General features: G+C 43.1%; 1 protein-coding gene across 7 annotated transcripts in view; it reads left to right on the forward strand.

Annotated features, from left to right (window-relative positions):
- ARHGAP32 (Rho GTPase activating protein 32) overlaps positions 1–13,336 on the forward strand; it is a 786,874-nt gene that overhangs the window by 434,344 nt on the left and 339,194 nt on the right. For all 7 annotated transcript variants that reach the window (XM_033918046.1, XM_033918043.1, XM_033918048.1 and 4 more), the window contains 2 exons: positions 9,153–9,250; positions 10,798–10,882. In XM_033918046.1, the coding sequence (XP_033773937.1) occupies positions 9,153–9,250; positions 10,798–10,882 (183 nt within the window). The remainder of the gene's footprint in view (positions 1–9,152; positions 9,251–10,797; positions 10,883–13,336) is intronic.

Consider the following 13,336-nt stretch of genomic DNA (forward strand, 5'->3'; position numbering starts at 1 on the left):
CCTGGAATGCGCTCCCGAGAGAGGTGGTGGAGAGTAAAACTGTGACTGAGTTCAAAGAAGCGTGGGATGAACACAGAAGATTTAGAATCAGAAAATAATATTAAATATTGAACTAGGCCAGTTACTGGGCAGACTTGTACGGTCTGTGTCTGTGTATGGCCGTTTGGTGGAGGATGGGCAGGGGAGGGCTTCAATGGCTGGGAGGGTGTAGATGGGCTGGAGTAAGTATTAACAGAGATTTCGGCAGTTGGAACCCAAGCATAGTACCGGGTAAAGCTTTGGATTCTCGCCCAGAAATAGCTAAGAAGAAAAAAAAAAAAAAAAAAAAAAATTAAATTGAATCAGGTTGGGCAGACTGGATGGACCATTTGGGTCTTTATCTGCTGTCATCTACTATGTTACTATGTTACTATGACTCAGTCCAGGTACAATCTGGGATTTTGGACCAAAAGGTTTACACAACATTAAGTTAATACAGAGTGCTGAAATAAGAGCAAACACAGGGACTTTTTCACTAAACTGGTAGAGGTAGTCGAGACTAAAATAATGATAGAATTAAAAAATACTGGTTATAAACACAGAAGACCCCTATATAAAAAGACGATGGACTCAAAAACCAATTTAGTGGTAGTCAAACTAGAGAATGACATGGGGACAAATTTGTCCATGTCCCCGCAGGAACTCAATTTCACCGTTCCATCCCCATGAGTTTTGTTGCTGTTGTTGTCCCTGTCCCATTCCTGTAAGCTCTGCCTTAACCACACAAGCCTCGAACATTTATGATTTTAAAGAGTTTGAGGCTTGTGCAGATGAGGACAGAGCTTAGGCATTGGTGGATTGAGGCATTATGATATCACAATCTGAGCTCTAGAATGTTGCTACTTATGATTTAAAGTGTTTGAGGCTTGTACAGATGAGGATGGAGCTTGCAGGAATCGGGCAGGGACAGGAAAAGAACTTGCGGGGATGGGACGGAAAAATGAGTTCCCGTGGCAAAATATGTCCCTATGTCATTCTCTAACTGAAACACAATCTCCAGTAGCCAGGCAGACTTCTACAGTTAAGGCAAAATTTTATAAATGATGCCAATCTGTCCAGAATTCGGCTGCACGACTCATATTCCGGGAGAGCCGCTATACTCACGTTACCTCTCTCCTAAAGTCACTTCATTGGCTTCCCATCTGTTTCCGAATACAATTCAAACTTCTCCTACTGACCTAAAAATGCACTCATTCAGTTGCCCCTCACTATCTCTTTTCACTTATCTGCCTTTATGCTCCCCCCCCAAGCTCCACTCAGTTGGTAAATCCCTCCTATCTGTGCCCTTCTCTTCCTCCACCAGCTCCAAACTTCATCCCTTCTACCTTGCTGCGCCGTAAGTTTGGAACAAGCTGCCTGAATCCCTACGGCGGGCTCTGTCTCTGGCAGTTTTTCAAGGCCCAGTTAAAAGCCACACCTCTCACCTTGGGTTCTGCATCCCCAGCCCTATATGCCATGTCTGTCTGTCCAACTTAGATTTTAAGCTCTTCCGAGAAGGGACTATTAAATGTCAAAATATACAGCACTGCATACGCCTTTCAGCACTATATAAGTGATAAATAGCAGTAGTAGTAAAGATAGGCGCAAATTCCATGCCTAAATGTTGGCACGGAAAATTTTCCAGCAAATGAAAGGCTCTGAAACAGGACTGAAACAGCCGATCTGTACTGAAATACGCTTATGTGCCCAGTTATAGATAGCGGTAAGTGTTTTGGCACACAACTATAAATGGCACATTCCCAGGGGAGGGGATTGGGCTGTTCAGGAACATTCCAGAAAATTGTGCGCATTATTATAGTATACCATGGATACTTGCCCTACCGCTGATGCTGTGGTCATTCTTTTCCAAGACTGCATTATATATCTAATATAATAAAGAACTAGCCGCGCATGCGCACTCCTATTTGCGTGTTCTGTGCGCTTTAGGTCTGTGGCCGAAGGAGTGCGCATGCGCGCTAATACATCACCAGCCTATCGCCTCCACAAGCCGGACCGCAGCCAGACGACATTCTCCTTTCCTCCTGCCGCCGCCGCCGATCTCCGTTTCTCCTTTGCCGCCCACCCCCTTCTCTTCCCGCGTACCCGAATGGCGATTCCAGCAACGTGTGCATCAGTCTTCACACGCTGCTTCGGGCCCTTCTACTGCCCTGATTTGCTCTGCCGCGTCTCTGATGATGTCATCAGGGACGTGCCAGAGTAAATCAGGGAAGTAGAAGGGCCCGAAGCAGCGTGTGGAGACTGATGCAAGCGCTGCTGGAATCACCACCTTTGTAGTCTGGACCGCGGGAAGGGAAAGGGGGGGGTAGAGGAAACGCTAATGCTGCTGCACAGGGAACTGGTGGGGGGGAGGGAAATGGAGGGGAAGGGAATGCTGCTTTGGACAGACAGACAGAGAGGAAGGGAAACACAAAGAAAATAAGAAAGACACAGGGGCAGGTGCACAGGGAACTGGTGTGGGGGGAGGGAAATGGAGGGGGATGGAATGCTGCTTTGGATAGACAGACAGAGGGAGGAAGGGAGACAGAAAGGAAAGAAGAAAGACACAGGGTCAGGGAGATACACAGAAAGACAGACAGGCAAAGGGGGCCAGGGACAAAGACAGACAGAAAGGACAGCGGGAGCCGCGTCAGGAGGTGTGCGGGATGCGGCAGTGGGAACTTTTCCAATGGGTACAACTGGGCAGCTGTCGGGAACCTCTGATCAGGGGCAGAGCAAGGTAAGAGTATCATAGGGATAAGAAGGAGGAGGGAGGATAAAAAAGGAAGGGATGCCTACTGCTGGACAGGGGGAGAAGGAAAGAGGTGCTGCTGGACGGGGGGGAGGTAAAACAAAGGGAGAAGAGCTGCTGCTGCATAAGGAGAGCAGTGAAGGGGTGGTGGTGGACACAGTGGAGGTAAAAGGAAGGGAAAATGGACAGGGGGAGCAGGCAAGGGGTGGTGATAGACAGCCAAGGAAAAAGAAAGGCAGAAAGAAAGAAAGCGGCTAAGGAGAGAGAGAGAAAGAAAGACAGACACACACACATATGTTCTAGCACCCGTTAATGTAACGGGCTTAAAGACTAGTATATATATATATATATCTATGTATGGTTGGCAGGTAGCAAATTACTGGCTGCCCTGTTTGTGATGCCTGTGTATAACTTGAATGGAGTGACAAGTGCCGCTTTGGCCATCTTCCTGGGAAGACTGGATGAACCATACAGGTTATCTGTTACCATCTCCTGTGAACTGCCATGCTATTTGAAAACATCTGTCAGGAGAGGGCAGCAGCATTAACACATCTCCATGTGATCTTTATTCTATGCAAAATGTTTCACATCTATTTAAATTTTATGATTTGTTTTTGGATGATATATAATTGAACTCTTGTCTTGGGCCAAAAAAAAAATATTTAGTCTTCTCCAAAACTGTAAGGCAAGCAACATGTTAAGCACTGAATGAACCTCTGTTGAACTGAACCTGAGCCATCACAAAAAAAAAGAACGCCAGAACAGAATAAGTCCAGATAATGGGCCATTGTATAGGATTTGGGCAAAAAGCCGGCAAGTCTACTCAAAACAGTGTTCTCATAGCAGGTCTCTTCCCCCCCCTCCCACAGCCTTACCCCCCATGGCTGCCATTTCCTCCAGCTTTGGACAGGAGAAAAATCACAACACAAAAAGTGTGTGAAAAGCAGTCCAGGGAGCTTTCTTTCAGAAGGACCAGATTAGAGAATAAAGCAAAAATTGCACATTGATTTTTTTTTTTTTTGGACAAGTTTTATTTGCTTGTGTGGACAATTTCTCCTCGGCCAGAATCTGCAGAATGTAAAGCCTATGGGCAAAATGATGCACTTTTCAAAAAATGTGAAAGCAAAGTGACTTGTGAGTTTTATGCCTCTTTCTTTCTCCACCCCCCCCCCCCCAAGCTTCCATTTTTTAGCCCAAAACTTAAATCTTTCTTTTGATGGTTTTAGCTTTTGCAAGAAGTTGGAAAAAAATAGGACTTAGTGAAATTTCAACTCTATCAAGAGTTCTTTCAACTGGAAGTCACTAAAACGGGGTTGGGGTGTGTTTTTGTGAAAGACATGAACATTATTTTGAATTCAGTTTAGCATAGATCAATCAATATTTTGGAATGCAAGAATAATTAATGTGTTGGTGGATAAATCATATGAGGAGTAAAGGCTATTTATAAAGTACTGATGGTGTAAAAATACAATATCATGACATGATAGTGTGTACTTTGCCATTTAGGTGTATACGGAACGGGGGGGCAGAGTCTGGACAGAGTTCACAACCACTTCTATTTTAGGAAGCAGGTGAAAGCCTGTCTTTTTTATCCAAGCCTTTAATACAGTGTCTTGCAAACTTTGTCAAGCCACAACACACTAAACATAGTTGCCGCGGCTCGAGGCAACCGGAAGTGCATAGACGTCAACGCGATGATGTCACATGCACGCATGATATCATCATATCAATGTCTGCTCATTCACGAAGTTCCTCCAGATGGACCCTGAGACGCCAGTGTGGTGGTGGGGGGGGGGGGGCAGTGCAAGGAGGGAAGATGCATATAGAGGAGAGGTGCTGGCACCAGCTGATTGCCTACAGGATGTGCCTGTCACCTCAAGAGGCACGTCCTGTAGGCAGCCAGCACCTCTCCTCCTCACCAGCATCTTGCGGCACACCTCAAATCTCAGGAGATACAGTTTGCGATACACTGCTTTAATACATAGGGTGATTGACTATACATTCATTCTGCACCTGGCCTAGTTTGCTACACACACTAACTAAATCAGTTTCTTATATATTTTGTTTAACTGTATAACAACTTGTCTCAAATTTAGTCTTTCATCTGTTTACCCCAACAGACTCTGTATCACCTATCTTGTGTCCCCCCTCCCCCATCTAATATCTGTACTTGTCCCCTCGGCTATATGATAAGCTATATTGTAGAAAAGCATTAGCAGCATATCTATGTTATTTAAATTTTCTGATGTGTGTTTATTAGGAGTTTCATTAGTATGCTGACATTGAGGGGCATTTTCGATACGACATCTAAGACCGACTTTGGACTTTTTCTGCAATATGCCCAAAGTTGGGGGAGCGAAACGAACATTTTCAAAACCGGAGAGACCGCTAGACGTCCAATTTTATTTTTTTTTTATTGCCTAGTTGGACTTCTTGGCCATCAGGATGTCCAACCTTAGGAGGTTTTAACTTTTTGGACCATTTTTGACCACAAAAATGTGAAAGTTCAAAACATCAAAATCCAGATCATTTGGATGTGAGAAGGCCAGCATTGTAATGCACTGGCCACAAAGACATGCCGACAAAGCAGTGGGGCACCTTAGAGGGAACTGCTGTGAACTTCACGTAAATGGTGCCAGTTGTACATCTTACTATAACCCACTTACAATTTATACTGAGCCCTCCAATACTATACAATACTGGTAAAGATGATTCTTGTGTGAGTTCATGGAGCATCACATTCCATAATGTTAGGGCTATAATGGAGAAGATTGGTTTACGAGTTGTATCATAGAAGATTTCATGAATATGGGGGGATTACTAGAAGATTTTGAGAGCTGGCTCTTAGCATTCTTGAAGAGGAGTAAAGAAGAATAAGTTGATCAATGAAAGCAGGGGAGTTTGTGAGGGATAAGAGTAAAGGTAGATTATAGGGATGGGATTAGAGGTAAGTTACAAAATTAATCAGGGACACTGTTCAGGCACTAGGCCTGATGGGCCGCCGCGGGAGCGGACCGCTGAGCAAGATGGACCTCTGGTCTGACTCAGCGGGGGCAACTTCTTATGTTCTTATACCTATCTCCCACGGTATTGTGGTTCAAGAAAGGATTGGACAATTTCCTGCTGGAAAAGGGGATAGAGGGTTACTGCACAGGTCCTGGACTTGTTGAGCCGCCGCGTGAGCGGACTTCTGGGCACGATGGACCTCAGGTCTAACCCAGCGGAGGCATTGCTTATGTTCTTATGTTCACCCCAATAGCCTTTATGGATGCAGGTGGCACCTATATGGTAGTATAGTAGTATGTAACAAGAAAAACCATGTTTGCCTCATGGCTATTGTGACGCAGCAATATACTGCTTTATCTCAATGCTCCATATGTCTCTAAAACTAGATTTTGTTTTTTTATTCAAGAATTCAGATATTCATTTATACTATCGGGCAGCCTGATGTCCTAAAAAACCTGTCTGGAAGGATAGGACCTTCAAGCTATAATGATTTTTTTTAGATTTTGCCAATCAGAGAACCCCTTCTGAATGGCTTACTTTAACTGCAGTGAACAACTACTGTAGAGCTGAAATGGATTAGAACCTCTTTAATGTAGAAAACAAGTCAAAAATATACAGGTTCCACACGCAATTGGATTAATGTTAAACAAGAGGAAAAGACTTCAGAAGCCTGCACCATGAAGAATATTCAATTCTGACAATGGTTTCTCAGCAGGACAGGTTCTCTATCATTGGTCTCAAAAACCTCTCGTAACCGATTAACAAAAACTTTTTAATTGTGTATTCAACACATCACTTTTTAATCGGTAATATAAACGGTAATATAATGCACTTATCTGGATTAGTGATAAGAGCCCGACAAATGTTTGTTGCAGTTGTGAAAAATCAAGCATTTTCCCATCTGATGTAACATCATCAACTAGAAGAAAGGATGTAGAAACAAAGACTCAGAGACAATCTACCAAAAAGATCATATGGTCATTACCAGACTAAGGGCTGCTTTTAAAAAGGCGTGCTAGCGGTTTTAGCGTGCGCTTAGCGTGCGTTAAAATGCCGCGCATGCTAGCCGCTACGGCCTCCTTTTAAGCAAGCAGTAATTTTTTGGCTAGCGTGCGCTAATCTTGTGCGTACGCTAAAAATGCTAGCGTACCTTAGTAAAAGGAGCCCTAAGTGCTATTCTATAAATATGGACATCGGCAGAGATACTCAGGATTGCCAAAATTAAGCATCCTGTTGGGATTTACACTCCCCACTCTTCATTGGTCTCAAATCTTGACTTTAATCTTAATTTTAACAACTATTATTTATTCAAAAATATTTAAACCATATATTAATTCCAACTTATCTTTTAGCATAATACATGTCTCTCGGGAGGACTTCTTCCGACATGTTTCGCCATCAGGCTTTTTCAAGGAAATTGCCCCCTTAATCTTATACCCCATCTTTGTGGGAAGGGCTATGGCTCATTGGTTGAGCTGCTGCCTCTGTACCCAGAGGTTGTAAGATCAAATCCTAATGCTGCTCCTTATGACCCTGGGCAAGTCACTTAGGGGTCCTTTTACTAAGGCATGCTAGCCGCTAACGTGTCTATTATAGTCCATGGATGCGTTAGATAAAATGGCTAGTGCTCCTTAATAAAAGGAACCCTTAACCTTCCAGTGCCCCCTACTTTGAATGTCAGCTTTGAAATGCCAAAGCAACAAAAAGGCCATATACAAGTCCCCATTCCCTTTCCCTTTTGACCGCATACTTTAGCTCTCAAAACTTTAATCTATGCCAGTGTTTGGATAGTGAGTCATTCCATAAATATGTGCATATCTTCCATACCATATATTTACAAGGGAGGATGTACATGTGGACTCATGCATAACTTACAGAATGCTATAAGTTACTCCTAGATTCTATATATGATACCCAAAGTTGTGCAACCAACATTGGGCATGTTTCCAAGAAGCCTGCACAGAAAACTTGGATGAACTCTGAACCATCAATAATTAGGAGCTAACAAACAGATTATTGATGTTAATCAGCACTCATTAAAATTTGCCCATGACTCCGGATGTGTTCTATTCTATAAGGCACAGTGCCTAACTTCCATGGCATACATGTATCTCAAAAAAGGACCCGGCCCAGGGCATTCCGAAAAGTTGCATGTGGAATTACAGAATACTACCTAACTCACGCCTACCTTGGGTGCTGGCATTTACACCAGTTTTTAGCAGGTATAAGCCCAGTACCCAAAAGTTAGGTGCGGGATCTACACTACTACTATTTATCATTTCTATAGCGCTCAAAGGCATACGCAATGCTGTACATTTAACAGTCAATAGATGGTCCCTGCTCAAAAGAGCTTACAATCTAATTTGGACAGACAGGACATTTGAGGTTTGGGAGTTCTGGCACATTACTAATTTTCAGGTTAAAATGTTGACACGCTAAAAATTCTATTATGTATATACTGGGAGATTTGTATTCCTTAGTATGCATTTGGTTCAATTACTGTACCTTAAAAAAATTTAGTACAACCTAAAATGATTATTGATTTAATGTGTGCTAATCTGCAAATTAACACATAAGTCGTTTAGCACATATTAAAGCTTTAGGGGCATAACTATCAACATGGGTTGTCGTTAAGACATATTATTTTGCCACTAACTCATTCTGTTTAGCACAGGTATATATTGAAACCTAGTTAATAATAACTGGGATTAATGGTAAAATAACCTGACTCAAAGGTAGCCAATATTGATAACGTCCAGGGCAGGATTAACCAATAGGCCAAGTAGGCACGTGCCTAGTGCCAAAATGGTTAGGGGGGCCCGATAAAGGAGGGCATCAACATTGTTTTTTCCACGGCGATGGGCCCCTCCAGCATCGATTGGCAACGCGAGTCCCCCCCGATCAGCAACACGGGCCCCACCCTGATCAGCAACGCGGCCCCCCCCCCATCAACAGAAAATAAGACAAGCATGCAACATGGGTAAGAAAGGCAACAGGAACTGTAATTTTGCAAGCGGTGCTGCTTGCCCAAAGCTTCCCTCGGATGCAACTTCCTGTTTCCGCCTGGGCGCATGGTGGGGTGGGGGGCCCAGTGTACTTGTGTGCCTAGGGGCCCTTGATGAATTAATCCTGCCCTGATATGCCCTGATTGATCCTCCCACTAATATGCCTAAAAAATTTTAATGCACAATAATTTTTTTTTTTTTTAAATGAATGTCTGAATGAACTTAAAAAAAAAAATTGAAAAAAGTGCAAGCAAACCAAAAAGGTGAACATCCCTTTTGTACATTGGATTTATAGCTCTGCCTATACATGCTGTGAAAAAGTTACCTTAGTAAATACACATATTTGTAATGTTTGTTTTCTCTCTTCTCTGTAGGCACGAGGTGGGGATTTTCCTGAGCTCCAGGGTCCAGGGGAGCTTCCTCTTCGGTCCTGCAGCAACACAGCAAGCATGAAAATGAAAAATGTAAAAAAGTAAGAGCAATTATCATGTTTTTTTTCACTGGGGGTGTCTTCCTGTTTTCTCTCTTTTTATTTGGTAAAATGTATGGGCCTAGAGCTGTTCTGCTGATAAATCCATAGGAAGAAAAAGTCCCAGAAGCCTTTTCCAGAGCCTGTTTTTCATTAAAAAGGCAATCTTATCTCAAACTTCCTTTATTTCACTGTACTGCAGGCTTCCAGTTAAGACCCTGCATCTTGATACCTAACCTGAAATATACCATTTGCTTACAGCTCTCATGGATGCATGATTCAGAAATAGGGATTATAGCAGTAACAGCAGCTAGCTCAAGGGATGGGAGATGGGGGTCATGACAAGTAACAGTTTGATTTGTGTCTCACTAAGACGCACACTCATCTGAGGAAGGGGACATCAATGGTTGTGTATGCTTGTGTGTTAACCACACCTTGAGAGAATTCTTGAACTTGTTTGTTGAATGACCAAACAAACATCCAGTACCTTGGAAAATAAATTGAGGCGTTTATTCCTAATTATCATCATTTGTTATCATTTTCTTTATTCCACAAGGATTATGTGCTCTACTGTGCAGTACAGTAGAGCAGAATTTTAAGAAAGACATCCAGCTCAGAATATGGCCATCTAAGTCTGTGCATTAGACATGAACATTCATTTCTCATGTATTTAGATCAGGATCTGCTGACATAGTCTGTTCTAAAATACATGAGAAGCGGGCATCTGATTTCTGACTACGACCAGCATTTTGCAAACTGATATGTCTAAACCAGTGGTCTCAAACTCGCGGCCCGGGGGCCACATGCGGCCTGCCAGGCACTATTTTGAGGCCCTCGGTATGTTTATCATAATCACAAAAGTAAAAGAAAACCATTTCTTGATCATATGACTCTTTAGCTATAAATGACAATATTATTATTAAGACTTAGCCAAAAGGAAAGATTTATAAACTATAAAGAGCAAAATTGTCATTTCTTTAATAAGACATTCACTATTTTTTTTCTGAGGCCCTCCAAGTACCGACAAATCCAAAATGTAGCCCTGCAAAGGGTTTGAGGTTGAGACCACTGCTCTAAACTATGAATGGGACAAAAGAAGGGATATGGACCTTTTTGGAAGCCATGGAAATGTCCACTGCATTTTGCTTTCTTCATGTTATAGAATGACCACATAAACATGCACCTGGAGGAGTAGCTTAATGGTTCCAGCAGCCAGCTGAGAAACATGCCAGAGAACCAGAGGATGCTGTAGTTGTTTGTAATTTTCTTTTTTTAATGTATGCATTTAATTAATTAATTCATTCATTCATTCTGAGCCTTCCAGGAACAGAAAAATGCCTCCTGTGACTTCCCTTACTGCTCAACTGGAGCACCTTTCTGTGACCTGGATGTGCCAGCTATTGGGTCTAAATATGGATATCTAAAATAACCACCTTAGTAAAACTGCACTTTGCTGACCTGCGCAAAGGCTGATTGGTCCATCCGCATGTCAACATTGGTGGCCCACTTTGCTTTATTTGTGATCGTTTCCCATTTCCTACTTGCTTCAGGTTATCTTTTACGAAGGGACACTTCCCTAAGCTGGCTGAATGTGCCCATTTCCATTATGAAAATGTTGACTTTGGAAGCATTCAGGTAAGTGCCTTTATGCCTTGGGTGGCCTTCCCTCTGTCCTTATGCTTGGTGAAAGAAAATGGTGCAGGGCTAATGATGCCACCTTTGGAGCTTTATGTCTGGCCTGCTGCTGGATATTATCAACGCTTTGCTCTGATGAAGACGCTGGTTTGCTGTTATTCACAGAGCTTCCGTTTGTTACTAGCTGTGTGTTTTGTTAACAAGAGGCTCTATATTGTAAGAAGGCAGAGGTTTACCTTTGCAGGTGGATGCCCCTGATGGGACATAAGTGTGGGTTATCCAAGGACTACCTTGTCTCCAGGATATGTTATTAATTGCCGTTTGAAGATCCAACTTGCCAAACCAAAAGAAAATCAGTCTGTTACTTGTGGTCAGTGGCATAGCAAGGGTGAGAGGTATCTGGGGTTGTGGCGTCCTGCCCCCTGCTCCTTCCCCGACTCCCCTATCCTTCCCCTGTAACTCTATTTTTCACTGCCATGAGCAACAACTTCATTGTACTCCGCACGACTGCGTTGTCTTTCCCTCTGATGTCACTTCCTATGCACGGCTCCCAGAAATGATCTCGGAGAGCCGTGCATAGAGTCGCGAGGAGTACGTTGAAGTTGTTGCTCACAGCGGTGAACAACTAGAGGTGTGGGGGAAGGGAAGGAGGGTGCATGGGAAGAGGGGAAGAGGGGTGCCGGTGCTCCCACCAAGATAGCACCCAGGATGGACTCCCTTCTTTACTATATCACTGCATGTGGTGGTAAGTGTTATGTGATTCACGCTATGGTCATAATCTTCTCATACCTTTTATTATGAGACCTGTTGCCACAGTTAGCAGATGGGACAAGGAAGGAAGAAGCAACTTCTCTTGTCAGGATAGCAAGTGGCAGCCTTTGGGAGAGGCAGAGCCATGTGCAGAGACTCCTTGTGGGGCCTTAAGTACATAAATATTTGCATAATTCAGCAGGGCCTGAAAAATGAAGTCAAGTGCAAAAGAACACATAGCTATTCATCTGTAGGTCCAGCTCTGAAGATAGCCTCAAAGACAATTCTGTACTCCAAAAAGGGAGACATTCCATCTAGAGAACGACACGGGGACAAATTTTTCCCTATCCCTGTAGGAACTCATTTTCCCGTCCTTGCGAGTTCTTTTCCTGTCCCTGTCCCATTCCTGAAACCTCTGTCCTCATCTGCACAAGCCTCAAATGCTTTAAAATCATGTGTTCAAGGCTTGTGCGGTTAAAGGAGAGCTTATAGGGACAGGGACAGGAACAGCAACAAAACTCGTGGGGATGGGACAGGGAAATGTTTGTCCTCTTGCTGCCCATTTCTCATATTCACTGAAAGAACAGTACTCATTTCTTACATTATGTGCAGCAAGTTTTGCCCTCATCTTTGAAAGTTTTAGCCCCCGTTTCCGCATTCAGTGTAAAATCTTGATGTGTCTTCATCAGATTGTGTACAAGCAATCACCACCACATCTGTCACTGTATTGACCAATTGAAGGAACTAAGCCCAGTACTGGGCAGGCTTGCACAGCCTGTGTCCCATATATGGACATTCAGTTGAGGATGGGCTGGGGAGGGTTTTGATGACTGGGGTGGTTAAGATGGGCTGGAGTGAGCTTTGATGGAGACTCCAGTAGATGGAACCTAAGTACACTACTGGGCAGGGCTCTGGCTGTCTGGCCCAGAAATATCTAAGAAAAAGGACCTTTTAAATTAAAGGTGCAATTTGAGGTCTGAGTTGGGGATGCATTTCCCTGTAGAAAAGTTTGTCAATGCATTATGCTGAGATAAGAGCAATGGCCTTTTCCATTGCTGGCCCCATGCTGTGGAACAAGTTGCCTGGTGGTGTGTGTGTAAGCCAAAGCTGTGCTCTCAGATGCCTGCACCGGAGAATCACTAAAGAATTCTATAAGGTTTTTAGCAGGGAATGGTATCTTTCATCGAGCACTGCTTTTTTTAGTATAAGAATAAATATGCTTATAGTACTGACTTCTTCTCAATTTGTGAGATATATGGTACAAAATAATTCAATTAGGTGACAGTAAAAAACCAGCACTTATCTTAAAGCTGTTTATGCGCCGGTCATTAACTGCTGACACCAGAAATAGCCCAACGGGAGCCCCGTTTCACCTAGTTAAGACTTCATCAGGGGTTTGTGGCATTGTGTGCAGCGCCATTTTTGATTCAAAGTTGAATCTAGCTGCACACAATGCCACAAACCCCCGATGAAGCCTTAACTAGGTGAAACGGGGCTCCCGTTGGGCTATTTCTGGTGTCAGCAGTTAATGACCGGCGCATAAACAGCTTTAAGATAAGTGCTGGTTTTTTACTGTCACCTAATTGAATTATTTTGTACCATATATCTCACAAATTGAGAAGAAGTCAGTACTATAAGCATATTTATTCTTATACTAAAAAAAGCAGTGCTCGATGAAAGATACCTTATAGAAAGATACCTTAT

The sequence above is a fragment of the Geotrypetes seraphini genome, chromosome 13, assembly GCF_902459505.1.
Source record: "Geotrypetes seraphini chromosome 13, aGeoSer1.1, whole genome shotgun sequence".
NCBI lineage: Eukaryota > Metazoa > Chordata > Amphibia > Gymnophiona > Dermophiidae > Geotrypetes > Geotrypetes seraphini.